At 42.5% G+C, this 15088-nt stretch overlaps 1 protein-coding gene across 7 annotated transcripts in view; it reads left to right on the top strand.

The window, feature by feature from the left end:
• Frmd4b (FERM domain containing 4B) overlaps window positions 1-15088 on the top strand; it is a 273238-nt gene that overhangs the window by 243007 nt on the left and 15143 nt on the right. For 6 of the 7 annotated variants that reach the window (XM_070018941.1, XM_070018940.1, XM_070018937.1 and 3 more), the window contains 7 exons: window positions 5007-5083; window positions 6322-6460; window positions 6903-7044; window positions 8651-8784; window positions 8875-8994; window positions 10522-10750; window positions 13778-13834. In XM_070018941.1, the coding sequence (XP_069875042.1) occupies window positions 5007-5083; window positions 6322-6460; window positions 6903-7044; window positions 8651-8784; window positions 8875-8994; window positions 10522-10750; window positions 13778-13834 (898 nt within the window). The remainder of the gene's footprint in view (window positions 1-5006; window positions 5084-6321; window positions 6461-6902; window positions 7045-8650; window positions 8785-8874; window positions 8995-10521; window positions 10751-13777; window positions 13835-15088) is intronic. The other variant, XM_070018936.1, reaches the window with a different exon arrangement.

Here is a 15088-nt window from a genome sequence, read left to right as displayed (position 1 = left end):
TGAGTTCCAGGTATATTTTAGATATGAGACCCTTGTTCGTTGTATGGTTAGTGAAGATCTTCTCCCAATCCATGGGCTTTCTATTGATCTTGCTAGCTATGTCCTTTGCCATGCAGAAGCTCTGCAATTTCATGCAGTTTCATTTGTCCAACCTTTCTTTGATTTGTTGTGTTTCTGGGTCTCTTTTAAGAAAATTTCGGCCTGTGCCAAGGAGACCTAGGGTTTCTCCTATTCCATCCTGTAATGTTTTCAGGGTGTCTGCTTTGACTCCGAGGTCTTTGATCCACTTGGAGTTGATTCTGGTGCAGGGTGATATATAAGGATCTAGCTTTAGTTTTCTACAAGTGATTAACTAATTGTGCCAGCACCATTTACTGAAGAGGCTGTCTTTCTTCCATTCTATTTTTTTTAGCTCCCTTATCGAAGATTAGATAGCTATAGGTCTGTGGGTTCATTTCTGGGTGTTCAATTCTATTCCATTGGTCCTGAGGTCTGTTCTTGTACCAGTACCAAGCTGTTTTGATTACTATGGCTTTGGAGTAGAGTTTGAAATTTGGTATTGGTATTCCTCCAGCACTGTTCTTTCTGTTAAGGATTGTTTTTGCTATTCGGGGTCATTTATTGTTCCCTATGAATTTTTGGATTGCCTCTTCTATTTCCTTGAAGAATGAGGTTGGAATATTGATAGGTAGCACATTTAATTTGTAGATAGCTTTGGGAAGTATTACCATTTTCACGATGTTGATCTTTCCAATACAGGAACATGGGAGGTTTTTCCACTTTCTAAGTTCTGTTTTGATTTCCTTTTTCAGGTTTTTAAAGTTTTCATCATAGAGGTCCTTCACTTCTTTGGTTAAGTTAATTCCTAGGCATTTTATTTTTTGTCTCACTGAATATTTCTGTCCTGGGATACAGCTATTGTTGGCCCATTTTGTAGAAGATGAAAGTGAGGCTCAAGGGAGTTAAGCTACTGCCCAAATAGCACAACCTGATCCAATCCTAGGCAATCTGGTCTCCTTGACTCCATTCATGTGGGCCTTACAAGGGAGGGCTGGAGGAAGGAAGAAGGACCTATTCATGATTTGACAACAGGAAGAGGACCTTGCCCACTGAGGGTGCTCAAGAAATGTTTGTTGTTGGAAAAGGAATGATTTCAAGACAAGTGCTGGTGGCTCATGCCAGTAATCGTAGCTACGTAGGAAGCTCAGATCTAAGGATCACTGTTCAAAGCCAGCCCAGGCAGGAAAGTCCATGAGGCTCTAATCTCCAATTAACCCAAAATCCAGAAGTAGAACAATGACCCAAAGTGCTAGAGCACTAGCTTTGAGCAAAAAAATTCAGGGATAGCACCCACACTCTGAGTTCAAACCCCATGACTGACCAAAAAGAGAAAAAAGAAAAGCAATGATTTCAGAAGTTAATGCTATGCATTTTAGCCTGTTTTCTAAAAGCCCCTTTGCTCTTCCTCACAGGGTTGTTTCTTTTAGGTTTGACAGTAGGTTGGATATTGAGGCACCATGATAATCAAGTGGAGAATAAGGAAGAGGCAATTCCTAATAGTTCTTCAGTTTGTGCAAGTGAATATTGCCTGTAGGTTTCCACAATAGGGCTTAACTATTTAGCACATCCATTCCACCTAATAAAGTATTGTGTTTGGTAAACCATTTTAAAGCCATCAGCTCCTCTCACTCCTAAGGATAAAGGGAAATTGTTTATTCCTGTGTAATATTTCATACACGTTCACTTTCAAAACAAGGTTTGACAGGCTGTCTTAGGAAGTAAGTACCAACCAGAAGAAGAAAAGCTAAGAAGAGAGTGAATGAGGATGAATATGGTTTAAATAGTTGAAATTGTTTTAAGAAAGATGAGTAGGATAGGGGAAAGTGATAGAGGAGGTGTAGGTGACTGGGGTATATACATATATCCATATACATATGTATACATATATATTTACATATATGGAAATGGCACAATGACATCTCCCATGTGCAACTAATGCAGACTAATTTTAAAAATAGGGTTTGATAATCTTCTATGCTGGTTTTAAATTTCTTAGCTTGTCATTGTTTTAAGACAAGATTAATCACCTTACAACTATTTTTTTCCTAGTGTAATTTCTTGATTATTTCTGTAAATAGTATTTGTGTTGTTTCTCTTCCTTTTTCTATTTTATCTGCTTATTTACTTTTGCAATGTCAAAGTAATCCAAGATGGCTGCATTCTCTTACTCTGTGTCTATCCATCTCAACTGAAGGTTTCAGATGAATGTAGCGAAGAAATAAATCTGGAACAGCTAATTGTCTTATTTTCATCTTAAAACTATTCCCCTCTGTCACTAGCAGCATATTCTAAAACCAACAGATTCTGAAACTCAAAGCTTTTAGTGAGTCCACATAAAAATAAACAAATGCCAATGAGTGAGTGCTACTATGCTAAGTAATGACCATTTTGGCAAATATTTTGGTTTCATACTTGACTCAGTATTGTAATACAAATACACTTTTTATTTTCTAGTTTTTTAAATTATCTTTTAGTATTGTACAAAGGGGTTTCAATTCAACATGTCAATCTCTGATTACAGTGTACTTTGATCAATGCCATCCCTTTCCAAAATATGCACTTTTTTTTTTAATCCTCAAGAATAGGAACTAGGGGTTGGGGGGAAAACAGGCCAGTACGAGGGCTTGAACTCAGGGGCTGGGTGCTATCCTTTAGCTTTTCCTCTTTGCACTGGTGATTTTACCAACTTGAACCATACCTCCACTTCTGGCTTTTTGGAATTTAGTTGGAGATAAGAACCTCACAGACTTCTGTCTGGTCTGGTTTTGAACCATGACACTCAGCTTCTTTGAGTAGCTAGGATTACAAATGCGTACCACGGGCACCAGGCTTATTTTTCTGCATAACTAGGAAAATTACGAGGGTGTTTGTGGGTATGCACATAAATATATACTATCAGTGACCTATAAGATGCCAGCCATATCCTACATAACTGTTCTCCAACTAATAGAAAATGTAGAAACTATCAAGCATACTTTGCTTCTCTCAAGTCCTTTGAACATAGATCTCGTCCCTCAAAGGCAGATGTTTTCCTTGCAGGCTCCTTCAGCTTTTCAGCTGACTTAGGGTATACCTTACTGTATGGGTTGATAAACTACTTCTCTAGTGCAAGTTCCCCTCCCAAATCAGTCTGGCCTGATTAGCTAAACACCTAATTATTTTAAGGTTCTCCAAAGGAGTGTAAGCCCTTCATCCTCCTCAGCAGGACTGCTTTGGATCACAGGGAGCGGGTCTGTCCTCCACGTGGGCTGCACCCCGAGTGGAGACAGTGCTTTCGCACCGGTATTTGATCAAGTGACGGGAGGGGGAGGGGTGGCTTTCAGGGATCAAGTTTCCAGCAGAACCCTGGCTTTTCTGTGGTGTGTGGGAATGGCCCGAGAAGGAAAACACAGCTGAGCTGCATTCTTGCTCTTCCTGTAGAACCTGTTCATGTGCCGGGTAAGCAGACCTGGGCATGAAAGAAAAAAAGGAAGATTTTCCTAAAACAGCCCGCCGTGAGACCGGTGGGCTGCAAGTGGCGGATTTCCCAGAAGGTATCACCCCAGGCCCAGCCCCAGAAGTCTCTTCTGGGGGAGAAAGGAGCCAGCCGTCCTCCCGGATGGGAGGCGGAGGAGCTGGGGGGTGTGGCCGGCGGACTTGCTGATGTCAGGGGCGGACCTGTCGTGGGAGGCATGGCTTGTGAAACGAAGTTACACCTAGTCTTAGGAAACTCAGTTCCAAAGGCACCGGAGCTGCCGTCGGAAGCAGAGTGTGTGTGTGTGGTGGGGGGCGTAGACAGCGCTGGGGCTTGCCCTCTCCTTTCTGTCCCCCCACTCTGGGAACTTATGGATGGAAGGACATGACCACCTCGAGCCCCCGGACACAGTGGGACACTGGTACGTAGACGTAAGCTTGCACTCACTCCTCCTTGAGCGCCTGGGGAAGGGTTGGGGGTCACGGATAGCCCCGTGTTGCGATCAGACAGCGCTCGTGTGCCCTGGGTTGTGGCTGGTTTTCCTGCCAGGGGTCTTGGATGGAGACCGTGGAGCTCCGGTTCTGCTGATCTCTGCGAGGGTCGCAGGGTGGTGCAAAGTCTCCTCTCCGATCTTCTGCGGAGAGTGCGTCGCGGGGACGCGAACCGCTGGTTATTGGCGAGGGGAGGGGGGGTCCATTTAAAGCGTTCTCGTTAAGATTCCTCGGCCATCACCGGAACGTGCAGCCCGAGCCCGGTGTCCGCGCTCCCCCTGCCCGCCCGTGCCTCCTCGCCGTGGGAAGGGGGCGCGCGCCCTGGAGCGCACGGGAGACCTCCAGCAGGCTTGGGTCAGGTGGCGTGCCACCAGTTCCTGGGGCTCAGCTTCTGTGAGATTTAGGGAAATTCTGCTAGGTGAGAAACTACCAGTCTGAGCGCCACTACCAGTCTGCCTGAGAAGTGGGGGACAGGGGAGGGGAGGGGAAGGAGAGGGAGAGAGAGGGGAAGAGGGCGGATTTCTCTTTTACTTTCACTTCGCAAATTCTTCTGAAATTTAATCTGCGATCTTAAAGTCATTCTGATCTTCAAGACACTCCATCCAGTATCTTTCCATTCACATAGGAAGTCAGCATCTCTAAGAAGAAGGTTACTTGCTTACTGGAATCTTAGGCACGTTTCCTATTGTTTCCTTGAGTCAGAGGAAAAAATAGTATGCGTGTTCCCATGCTTGGTTTTATTGTGCTGGGGAGATTTATCAGGTGAAGCTGAGTAGGTACAATTTACTGTCAGAGGAAGGAATAAAATGGTTTCAGGTTGTGGTTGATTTGGGTTTTAAAAAAAAAGTTGATGAATCATTTATTTGGGCTTAACTTTATCGGCATACATTCCTGAGAACGTAAAATCACTTTGCTTATTAAGCTGATTTCAGGACTCTGTAAAACTAAGAGTAATTACTGGCTGTGTGACTTTTCTTTTCTTCTTCTTCTTCTTATTTTAGTTATTTCAATGGAAGCAACTGGAAAATTTATATTTCCGTGAGAAAAAATTCGCTGTTGAAGTTCATGATCCACGAAGGTAAAAATCAGAAATTTTTGTCTGGTCCCAGGCTCCCTGTGGATAACACTGCTGTGGTTTTTTTATGAATGCATGCTTTTCTTTTTCTTGAGGCTATACCTTAGAATTGTGGGGTGATAGGGTAACTTTTGAATACCTCCAGGGGAGATAGACTTTCTCCAAAGCACTGGGCCACTTTGCATCCATACCAGCAATATAGGGTACTCCAATTTCTCCACATCCTCACTACCACGTGCTGTGTGTGCACACGTATGTGCTTGCACATGTGTGTTAAAGACATCATTGTAGTGTGAAATGGTTATCTCCTGGTTTAACTTGTCTGCATTTCCCTTAGGATTAATGAGGAACAGAGCCTCTCTTCATGAGTTTTTCAGCCCCTGTGTAGAACTTAAGAGAAATATCTATTCAAATCCTGTGATCATTCTTAATTTAGTCCTTAAAAAAATAAAAACAGTTGTCAAATTATCAGCGTGAATGAAAATCAGGATGTAGGTTCCCCAAGCTCTTAAGATAAAGTTTATGGATGTTTTGGAGGTTAGAGAGATGGGAGGAAACAGCTGCAGAAAAGAAAAACGGTGACCCAGGGAGATAAGCCAAATTCCTATGAAGAACATTAGTACCCCCTCCCCCCCTCACACACACACACACACACACACACACTCACACACACACACACACACACACAGCCTTCCTCTGTACCCCACCTCCTCCCTCTCTTCCTCTCTCTCCTTCTCTTTCCTCTCTCCTTGTCTCTTTCTTCCTCTTACCTTTCCTTATTGTATGGATGCACAAACAATACTCTAGCCTAAGACATTTCCAGCTGATATCATTGTATTCATCTCCTAATGTCATATTCATCTGCTGGGTAGATTTGGTCACCTGGATCAGACAAGCTCTTTCTTCAGCAGAGGCAGGCCCTGGAGCCCTCAGTCATGGTGGTCGTCTTTAAATCATCACCTATCCTTCACCTCTTGTAGTGGTCCTGCATTTCTAACTAAAGGATTTTCTGGAGCTTCTCATTTGACTGATGCCTGTTCTACTTTTCAGTGTGTGCATATGTGGTTTTGAAAATATGCTTAGATTGCCTAGATCCTCAGTAGTTTTGTCATAAAAAGGGGAAAATCAGGACCTGGTCAGCCCCCTAGTGACGAGGAAGAGGTGAAGAGGAAGGTGCCCTTCACAACACTGCCCTTGCTGGTCCACAGCAATGGATTCAACTGCTTTCCTTCATCTTCCAGGATTTCAGTGTCTCGGAGGACCTTTGGGCAAAGTGGCCTGTATGTGCAAACGTGGTATGCAAACTCTTCTCTGATCAAGTCCATCTGGGTGATGGCTATTAGTCAGCATCAGTTCTACCTGGACCGGAAGCAGAGCAAAGTAAGTAACTAGAAGCATTTGCATAGGGGAACAGATCACAGTCTTGTAGCTATTTAGGAGATGAACTTTCTCAGCAAATATGTAAGCCCATGCATTTTTGTCCTTTGAAGTTTTTTTTTTTTTTTTTTGTTTTTATCTATACTAGCAATTGTTTAAGTTTCCTTCATCTATTTAAAAGACAGACACTGGCATGCATATGTATGGACATTGGTGGTGTTGCTGGTGACATTAAACTCTGCAACTGAACCAAGCCATGAGAGAAAAGCAGTTATAGTGACCAAAACATTTTAAATGCAGAGCTTAAGGTTTTGTTTTGTTTTCTGGTATCAGCTTAATAATTATTTTGAATTGCCCTCTGTGTGGATATTTTCACAGTACAGTAACTTAATGTTTGGATTATAGTAAAATGTGATTCGTTTTGCTAATTCTATATGCTCCGTAGGCAAAAATTCCTTCTGCCAGAAGTTTAGACGATATTGCCATGGATTTGACAGAGACGGGAACACAGAGGGTCTCCAAACTGATGACACTGGAAGCAAAAAGCCAGTTCATCATGGCAAGCAATGGCAGCTTAATATCGTCAGGTAAATCCTCGAAACTGGGGGCTGGGAAGGTGGCTCAGTGGTAGAGCGCTTGCCTTGCAAGCCTGAGGCCATGGGTTCCATTCCTCAGCACCACATAAGCAAAAAGAAAAAAGCCGGAAGTGGCGCTGTGGCTCAAGTGGTAGAGCGCTAGCCTTGAGCTGAAGAGCTGAGGGGCAGCGCCCAGGCCCAGAGTTCAGGCCCCGCAACCGGACCCAAAAAAAAAAAAAAAAATCCTCGAAACTGAAAAGGATACGACATCTTTGGTGTTGTGGGTTTATTTATTTATTTATCTGTTGGTGTTTGGTTTGGTTTATTTTTTGTGCTGGCACTAGGGCTTGAACTCAGGGCCTGGGAGCTGTCCCTTAGCTTTTTAGACTCAAGGCTGGTGCTCTACCACTTGAACCACAACCCTACTGTTGGCTTTTTGGTGATTAATTGGAGATAAAAATCTTCACATTTGATTATCTGAACTGGCTTTGAACCACAGTCCTTAGATTGTGCCTCTTAAGTAGCTGGGATTATAAGTGTTAGCAATCTAGCCACAGGTTTTGGTATTTTGTGGTTTTCTGGCTTTTCATGTGTTTCCCCACACCCATATACATATATACCCATTGCTTGGAAAACAAGGAGTTTGGGGGAAGCTACAGGAAGTGACAACTTTGAATACAAGATACATTGTATTCATAAACTTCTTTTTAAAAAAATTATTGTAACGGTTATGTACAGAGGGGTTACAGTTACATAAGTCAGATATTGAGTACATTTCAATTTAAACAGTGTCACCTCTTCCAGTGCTTTGTTAAATGAAATGCCTTTGTACACCTCCTTAAAGATAATAATGAACCAAAAAAGTATGAAGTTATATCACAAATGGTGACACTGTATAAGTAACATAAAATGCAAATATACTGAATACTAGGAGCACCCTCAAAGATCATTTTTCTCCCCATCAATTCCATCAGCTTCTCCCAATGTTCAGTTTTATTTTGTTTTCATTATATAGTTTTTGATAAGAGAATCATCCAGTATTCCATAATATAAAATGCTGCACAAACGTGATTACGAATGCGCACCCCATAAAGCCTTAATCACTGTGCCCTGCCCTCGGTAGAGACTGTAGGGTCTCTATCTTAGCAGTACTGGGGTTGTGCTTAGTGGATTTTCTCCTCACTTTGTCAACTTACCAAATGATTCGTCCCTCACCATCCCATTGTTAGCGTGTGGTTTCTGAAGCTGCCCAGAACATTCCTTTGCTTACCTTTCAAAGGAATAGTTGACAACTATCTCAAGGTACATCATACTTTTCTCCTTCTTAAAAAAGAAAAGAAATTATTCCTTGGGTGTGTCTGAAACATGAAGCATTCTGTCATCGCTTCCAAAATGACCAAGTCAAAAAACACATTTTTCTTACCAGGTTCGGTCCGATGCCCAGAGCCTGAGAAAATGTTCTCTGGTTTCCTCTTATTATGTTCAGAAACAAGGAGAAAAGAAATAAACTAGCTTTTCATAGCAGGTTGGCTGGGCAGGTCTTTGTCCTTCTCAAGGAAGGAAGCCGGCTGGTTGATACTCCCCTCCCCCACCCCCCTTGCCTTCCCCCTGAATCTAGGTTCTCAAGACTCAGAAGCCAGTGAGGAGCAAAAGCGGGAGAAAATCCTGGAACTCAAAAAGAAGGAAAAGCTGTTGCAAGAAAAACTCCTGAAGAAAGTGGAAGAGCTGAAGAAGATTTGCTTGCGCGAGGCTGTGAGTGTCCTGGGCTCTGGGCTGTTCCCCAGGTGTTGCCAGCTGTGGTCTGTGTCACTTACCCACCCTTGGCCCCGCCCTGTTTTTCAGGAACTCACGGGTAAAATGCCAAAGGAGTACCCACTGAACATAGGGGAGAAGCCCCCTCAGGTCAGGAGGCGAGTGGGCACCACGTTCAAGTTAGATGACAATTTACTGCCAACTGAAGAGGTAGGAGTGCCCATCCTGAGCCTTTCTGTGAAGCAGACTGCGAAGCCAGGAGTGTCCTCACACTGTGTCTCTGGTTTTTAAGTCACTTACTGATTAGCATGGCCTTTACTTCATGAATCAGAGGCAGCATTAAATAAACTCTAAATATTTATAAATGGAGAGCTAGTACTTTTAGAATTAAGAACTTCCCCATTTGATTCCTGCAGAACTTGGGAGGCTGAAGCAGGAGGATTCAAAGTTGGAAGACAGCTTGAGCCATATAGCAGGGCCTTGCCTGGCCTGGAAATACTATTATTGTGTGGGTCCTGGGGTTGGAACTCAGGATCTGGGCACTGTCCCTGAGGATTTGTGCTCAAGGTTTACCCTCTGGAGCCAGGGTTCTACTTCCAGCTTTGTGCTGATTAATTCGAGATAAGAGTTTCATAGGCCTTCCTGCCCATGCTGGCTTTAAACTGTGATCCTCACATCTCAGCCTCCTGAGTAGCTAGGATAATGGACATAAGCCATCAGTGCCCAGCTTAATATAATATTAATAATATAACTTTATCATATAATATTATTATAAGTGATCATAACAGTCAAAAACCTAGCCTTTGGCAAATAGTTTAAACCCTTTAAAGTTTCATTTTGTAGGTATCTATTTTACCCTCTGTAAAATGGGAATATTGACGGAATTTCCCTCTGAGGGAGGCAATGAGTATTAAATGAGTTAGTACATGTATAGCATCCAATGTAATTAAATGTAAAGATAAGTTAGGCAAGATAGAATGTACTTTCTCATATACATGCCATCAGCCAAGATGACCCTACCAATATTTCTTGTAGAAACAAAATCATCTTAGCTTTAGAAAACAACAGCTAATCCTAACAGAGTGATTTTAGTTAGCAGAATACAGAACCATGCAACCAGGAACAACCAGAAAGAGGAATCAAACCCAAATTATCAATATCTAGTGAAATACAGAAACAGATAAAGCTCTGCATATGAATATAATATTCTGTATCCATGAGTCCTGGGTTAGAATATCTTTTTGAAAATGATCTTCACTCAACTAATGAATGAAAGGTCATTTAGTTACTTGAAGAGAAAAAAGGTTATACGTGTCAAGATGAAGTTTTAGTTTTAAGATGGCTGAGGCCTGTATTGTCTTCTTGGAAAAGTATTGGAGGATGTCTCTGTATTAAAACTTGGAAAATTTGGGGCTGGGAAGGTGGCTCAGTGATAGAGTGCTTGCCTTGCATGCATGAAGCCCTGGGTTCCATTCCTCAGCACCACATAAAGCAGAAAAAGCCAGAAGTGGCACTGTGGCTCAAGTGGTAGAGCGCTCACCTTGAGCTGAAGAGCTGAGGGACAGTGCCCAGGCCCAGAGTTCAGGCCCGACGACTACAAAAAAAAAAACAAAACCTTGGAAAATTTTATTCTCAAAGTTCCTCTTACTCAAGAATGCACAAAATATGTTTATTAGCATGAGAGAGGGACTTGATGTACCCATAAAAAAATAACACAATATTATTGCATAAATGCAGGACCCAGCTTTACAAGAACTGGAGAGCAATTTTCTAATACAGCAAAAGTTGGTAGAAGCTGCAAAGAAACTTGCCAATGAGCCGGACCTCTGTAAAACTGTGAAGAAGAAACGGAAGCAAGATTACACAGATGCAGTCAAGAAGCTTCAAGAGATTGAAAATGCAATAAATGAATACCGAATTTGCTGTGGAAAGAAACCCAACCAAAAAGCGTCAGTGATTTTACCAGGTGAGTAGAAGAATCTTTTGTAAGCTTGACTCTCATAGTCAGGACTCTTGATGGTGTGTAGATTGGTTTGGTTTGGTTTGTGGGTGCCAGTACTGGGGCTTGAACTCACTGCCTCTCACTCTTGCTTGGCTTTTCTATTCAAGGCTGAGGCTCTACCACTTGAGCCACACTGGGACCTCAAATTTCATGTGCATTTTAGAACTGATGAAACATGGTAACTAGGTTTTAGACTAGGCATCAAATTTATACAGCAGAGACAGGCTTTGGGAAAGCAAATACACAGACATCAGTGCACCAGCGTGAGCCAACTACAGCTGGAGAATTTCAGCATCTCAGCCTATAAATGTGGAGCCAGTTGGCTTGGTGTGGGTTACAGTGTGGACCTGCAGAGATGGGTGATTATCAGTGCACTTCGCCTTCCTAGACATTTGTCGTAGCCCATTCATCCTCAAACTGCGAGGTTCAACTGTTCTCCTCTGTGGCCACTGACATGTGGGCAGCAGATGGTGCCAATGGCCAAGCATACATTGGATTGATTGTTTTTAAAGTGTGTTTGACAGCTGACTGGACTGGCACATTGCCGTCAGGCTACATTGTATGTCTAATTAAGAGAGAGTGAGCCTGATGTGATAAAGACTAGCATTTGAGGTTGGATGGCATGAGTTCTCTCTTCATGGCTTCGAAGCTTACATTGAGGTGCCGATTTGTCTAGAACCTTTTTGCCAAAACACCCAACACTGAGCATGGAACAATTTGCAAAAGCATATCCACATATCTGAGATGAGATGTCTCTTCTTACCAAATACATTATGGAACAGTCAATGGGCACCAGCAATACTCAGAGCATGATGGTTGCACACAAGGATGGATAGTAAAAGTAAGATGTGTAACTGACATTTATTGAACATTTAGCATGTGCTAGGATTTTAGGCTAAAATCTTTTTTTGGGGGAGGGGGTCAGGTCGTGGGGTCTGAACTTTGGGCCTGGGCGCTGTCCCTCAGCTCTTCAGCTCAAGGCTAGCGCTCTACCACTTGAGCCATAGCACCACTTCTGGCTTTTTTTTTTCTGCTTATGTGGTGCTGAGGAATGGAACCCAGGGCCTCATGCATGCAAGGCAAGCACTCTACCACTGAGCCACCTTCTCAGCCCCTAGGCTAAAATCTTTACATGGTGGTTTCATTAAATGGTTTAACTCAAGCCGGGCACTGGTGGCTCACGCCTGTAATCCTAGCTACTCAGGAGGCTGAGATCTGAGGATCGCGGTTCAAAGCCAGCCCGGGCAGGAGAGACTTATCTCCAATAAACCACCAGAAAACCGGAAGTGGCGCTGTAGCTCAAGTGGTAGAGCGCTCGCCTTGAGCTGAAGAGCTGAGGGACAGCGCCCAGGCCCAGAGTTCAAGCCCCACGACCGACAAAATAAATAAATAAATAAATAAATGGTTTAACTCAGTATTTTGTACCACTGATATCACCATCTTAAAGTATGTCAGATGATGCTAAGAAATGTGAAGGCATGTTTCCATGGTTTCACAGTTGATAAATGGCAGTGCCAGAATTTGAAACCAGTTCTCTCTATTCAGTAGTTCTCAGTTAGGGAGAACCACCAGGAATATCTTAACAATATTTATAGGCATTTGAGGTTGTCAGAATTGCCATTGGTGGGCTGGGATATAACTCAAATGGTAAAGTGCTTCCAAGGCATCTGTACAGCCCCAGGTTCAATCCCCAATACTGAGGGGGAAAAAAAAAAGAAGAAAAGAAAAATATTGATGGTGGGGGTGGGGGTGGAGTGAGTGGAGGCGGAGATCCTGAAATGCAAAAACAACTTCCCATGACAAAGAATTACCCAGTCCAAAAGATTGACAGTACCACTGTTGAGGAACACGGTTCTAATTAAAAGGCTCACAAAGCCACCAAGTATCTACACTTTAGTAAGAAAAAGCACAGAGCTCACAGCTGTAATCCTAGCTATTCAGGAGGTTGAGATCTGGAAGATCATAGTTCAAAGTCAGCCTGAGCAGAAAAGTCTGCTAGCCTCCTAACTCCAAAAAAATCAACAAAAAGTTGGACCGGAGGCATGCTTCAAGGCATGCTTCAATACAAGCCTAGCAAACATACTAAGCAAGATCTAGGCTCCGCATTCAAACCCCAGGACTGGTAGAAAACAGAAAAGGAGGAGAAGGGAAAGGAGGGGAAGGATTGGGAAGGGAGCAGAGGAGAAAAAAAAGGGAAGGGAAGGGAAAGCCCTTTTCTATAGAGTAAAGGAAGAAGTAGTACTAACAATAGATTCTCTAAAGACAGTTGAGATATAATTCATATAACATTTATCATTTATGACCAGAATGGCATGATTTTTTTCCAATTTGTTAGTTATAAGCAATAAGAGTAGGAGGTAAAGTTTTCTTTCAATATGGAGGAAATATTTTTAAAAAGTAGTTTAAAATTTTCTGGATACCTGGTCTGTTTTAAGAAATACCATATTTCAGATTCAACCAACCTCAGATCAAACATAGTCAGAAAAAAAAGCTCTGCATATACCGGCCTTTTTTTTCTTGTCATTATTTCCTAAACAATGCAATATCATGAGTATTTACATAGTCTTTGCATTGGAGGGTATTAAAGTAATCTAGAGGTGTTTTAAAGCATTGAAGAACATGTGTTATTGTAAGCAAGGGACTTGAACATTCTTAGATTTGGGTGTCCTTGGGCAGCCCTGGAGCCAGACTCCCACAAATATTGAGAGATGAATGTAATGCACAGATCATTTTGAAGAGAGTGCATGTTTGTGGTACTGTGGAATAAACTCAGCACCTCACGGCTGCTAGGCACATGCTCTGAAACACAAGATTCTTTTGTCTTCAGTAGTAAATGAGTCAGTTCTTAGAACAGTTCATTATTAATGTGCTTTTATTAGCCATATGTATCTAAATGAAAATAAAATGCATGCTATTGAAAAACGCATCATGGAGTTCACTCCGGTTATGTAAATGTGCAGTTGTGCTAAAAGCCGTTATTTTTATCCTCAGAAGACGTCATCCCGTCAGAGAGCAGCTCCTTGTCTGATTCTGCTATCTATGATGATCGTAAGTGGCTCCATTTTTCTTTGAAAACTTTACATATTCTGAAATAATCCGATACCTCAGTGCATGTGTCCGTGCATGTGCTAGTATTGGGGCTTAAACTCAGGGCCTAGGTACTGTCCCTTAGCTTTTGCACTCAAGGCTGGCTCTCTATCACTTGATCCATATCTCTACTTCCAGTTTTTGGGTAGTTAATTGGAGGTAAGAGTCACACAAACTTTCCTGCCCAGCTGGCTTTGAACTTGATCTCAGGTGCCAGCTTCCTGGCACAGCTAGGATTATAGGTATGAGTCATTGTGCCTGGTGAGATAACTTTTTAATTTGAATAAAGAATGGTCTGTATCATTCAGAGTCCTTACCTAGCTCACCTAGGTGAGCTACCAGCCTCACCTAGTTTTTCCAGTGTGACATTTCATATTTCAGGAGTCCAGTGACCAAACTAGAAAATTCTAGTGTCGTCTTTGACTATTACTGTTTCCCAGAGAACTGCTCCTATACACTTAATCAGGTGATTGACTATCTGTCTGATGTGATTTGAAGGATTCTGGGAAGTCATTACCCTCAACTCATCCCCAGCTGCTTAATCTTCCCCTAAGTTTTATGGTGCATAACATTCCACCACTTGAGGATTCTTCCTTTGAGCTGAAGTGTGGTCATACATACCATTCCTCTTTGAAAATGAAAATATCAGTGGTAGACATAGCAAGTCTCCACTGATGCATTGCTCATCGTGTTCACTGACAAAGACAACCCGTTGGCCACAGAGCCTTAAAGAATGTTAAAGGTAGCTGGGCATTGGTGGTAATCCTAGCTTCAGGAGGATGAGATCTGAGGGTTATAGTTCAAAGCCAGACAGGGTAGGAAGATTGTCAGGCTCTTACCTCCAATTAATCATGAAAAAGCCAGAAGTGGAGATGTGAGTCAAATGATAGAGCACCACCCTTGAGTGAAAATGATAAGGGATAGCACCCAGGCACTAAGAATGTTCAAGCTGAATTAAAAGAATCTGGCCCATTTCCTGGGCCTTTTGCCCAAAGGAGATGGTTTTTTAAGTACAACTCATTAAAGGTGAAGCATTCCTTTTCCACCTGAGTGATTTCCTTGCTCAGAATACCATCTGTTGAAGTGGCCAAAGTTCATTGAGACCCTAGAAGTATACTTACTGATTTCTCTTGTCCATCACATAGGAATTCAATTTCTAGTTTAGAAGTGTTGGTCTGGTATTATTTGCCTACTTAATTCATTCATTCATCCATT

Source organism: Dipodomys merriami, unplaced genomic scaffold, assembly GCF_024711535.1.
Source record: "Dipodomys merriami isolate MVZ:Mamm:240054 unplaced genomic scaffold, mDipMer1.0.p SCAF_13, whole genome shotgun sequence".
Classification (NCBI taxonomy): domain Eukaryota; kingdom Metazoa; phylum Chordata; class Mammalia; order Rodentia; family Heteromyidae; genus Dipodomys; species Dipodomys merriami.
The sequence above is the reverse complement of the archived record's forward strand: the minus strand, read 5'-3'. Positions and strand labels throughout refer to the sequence as shown.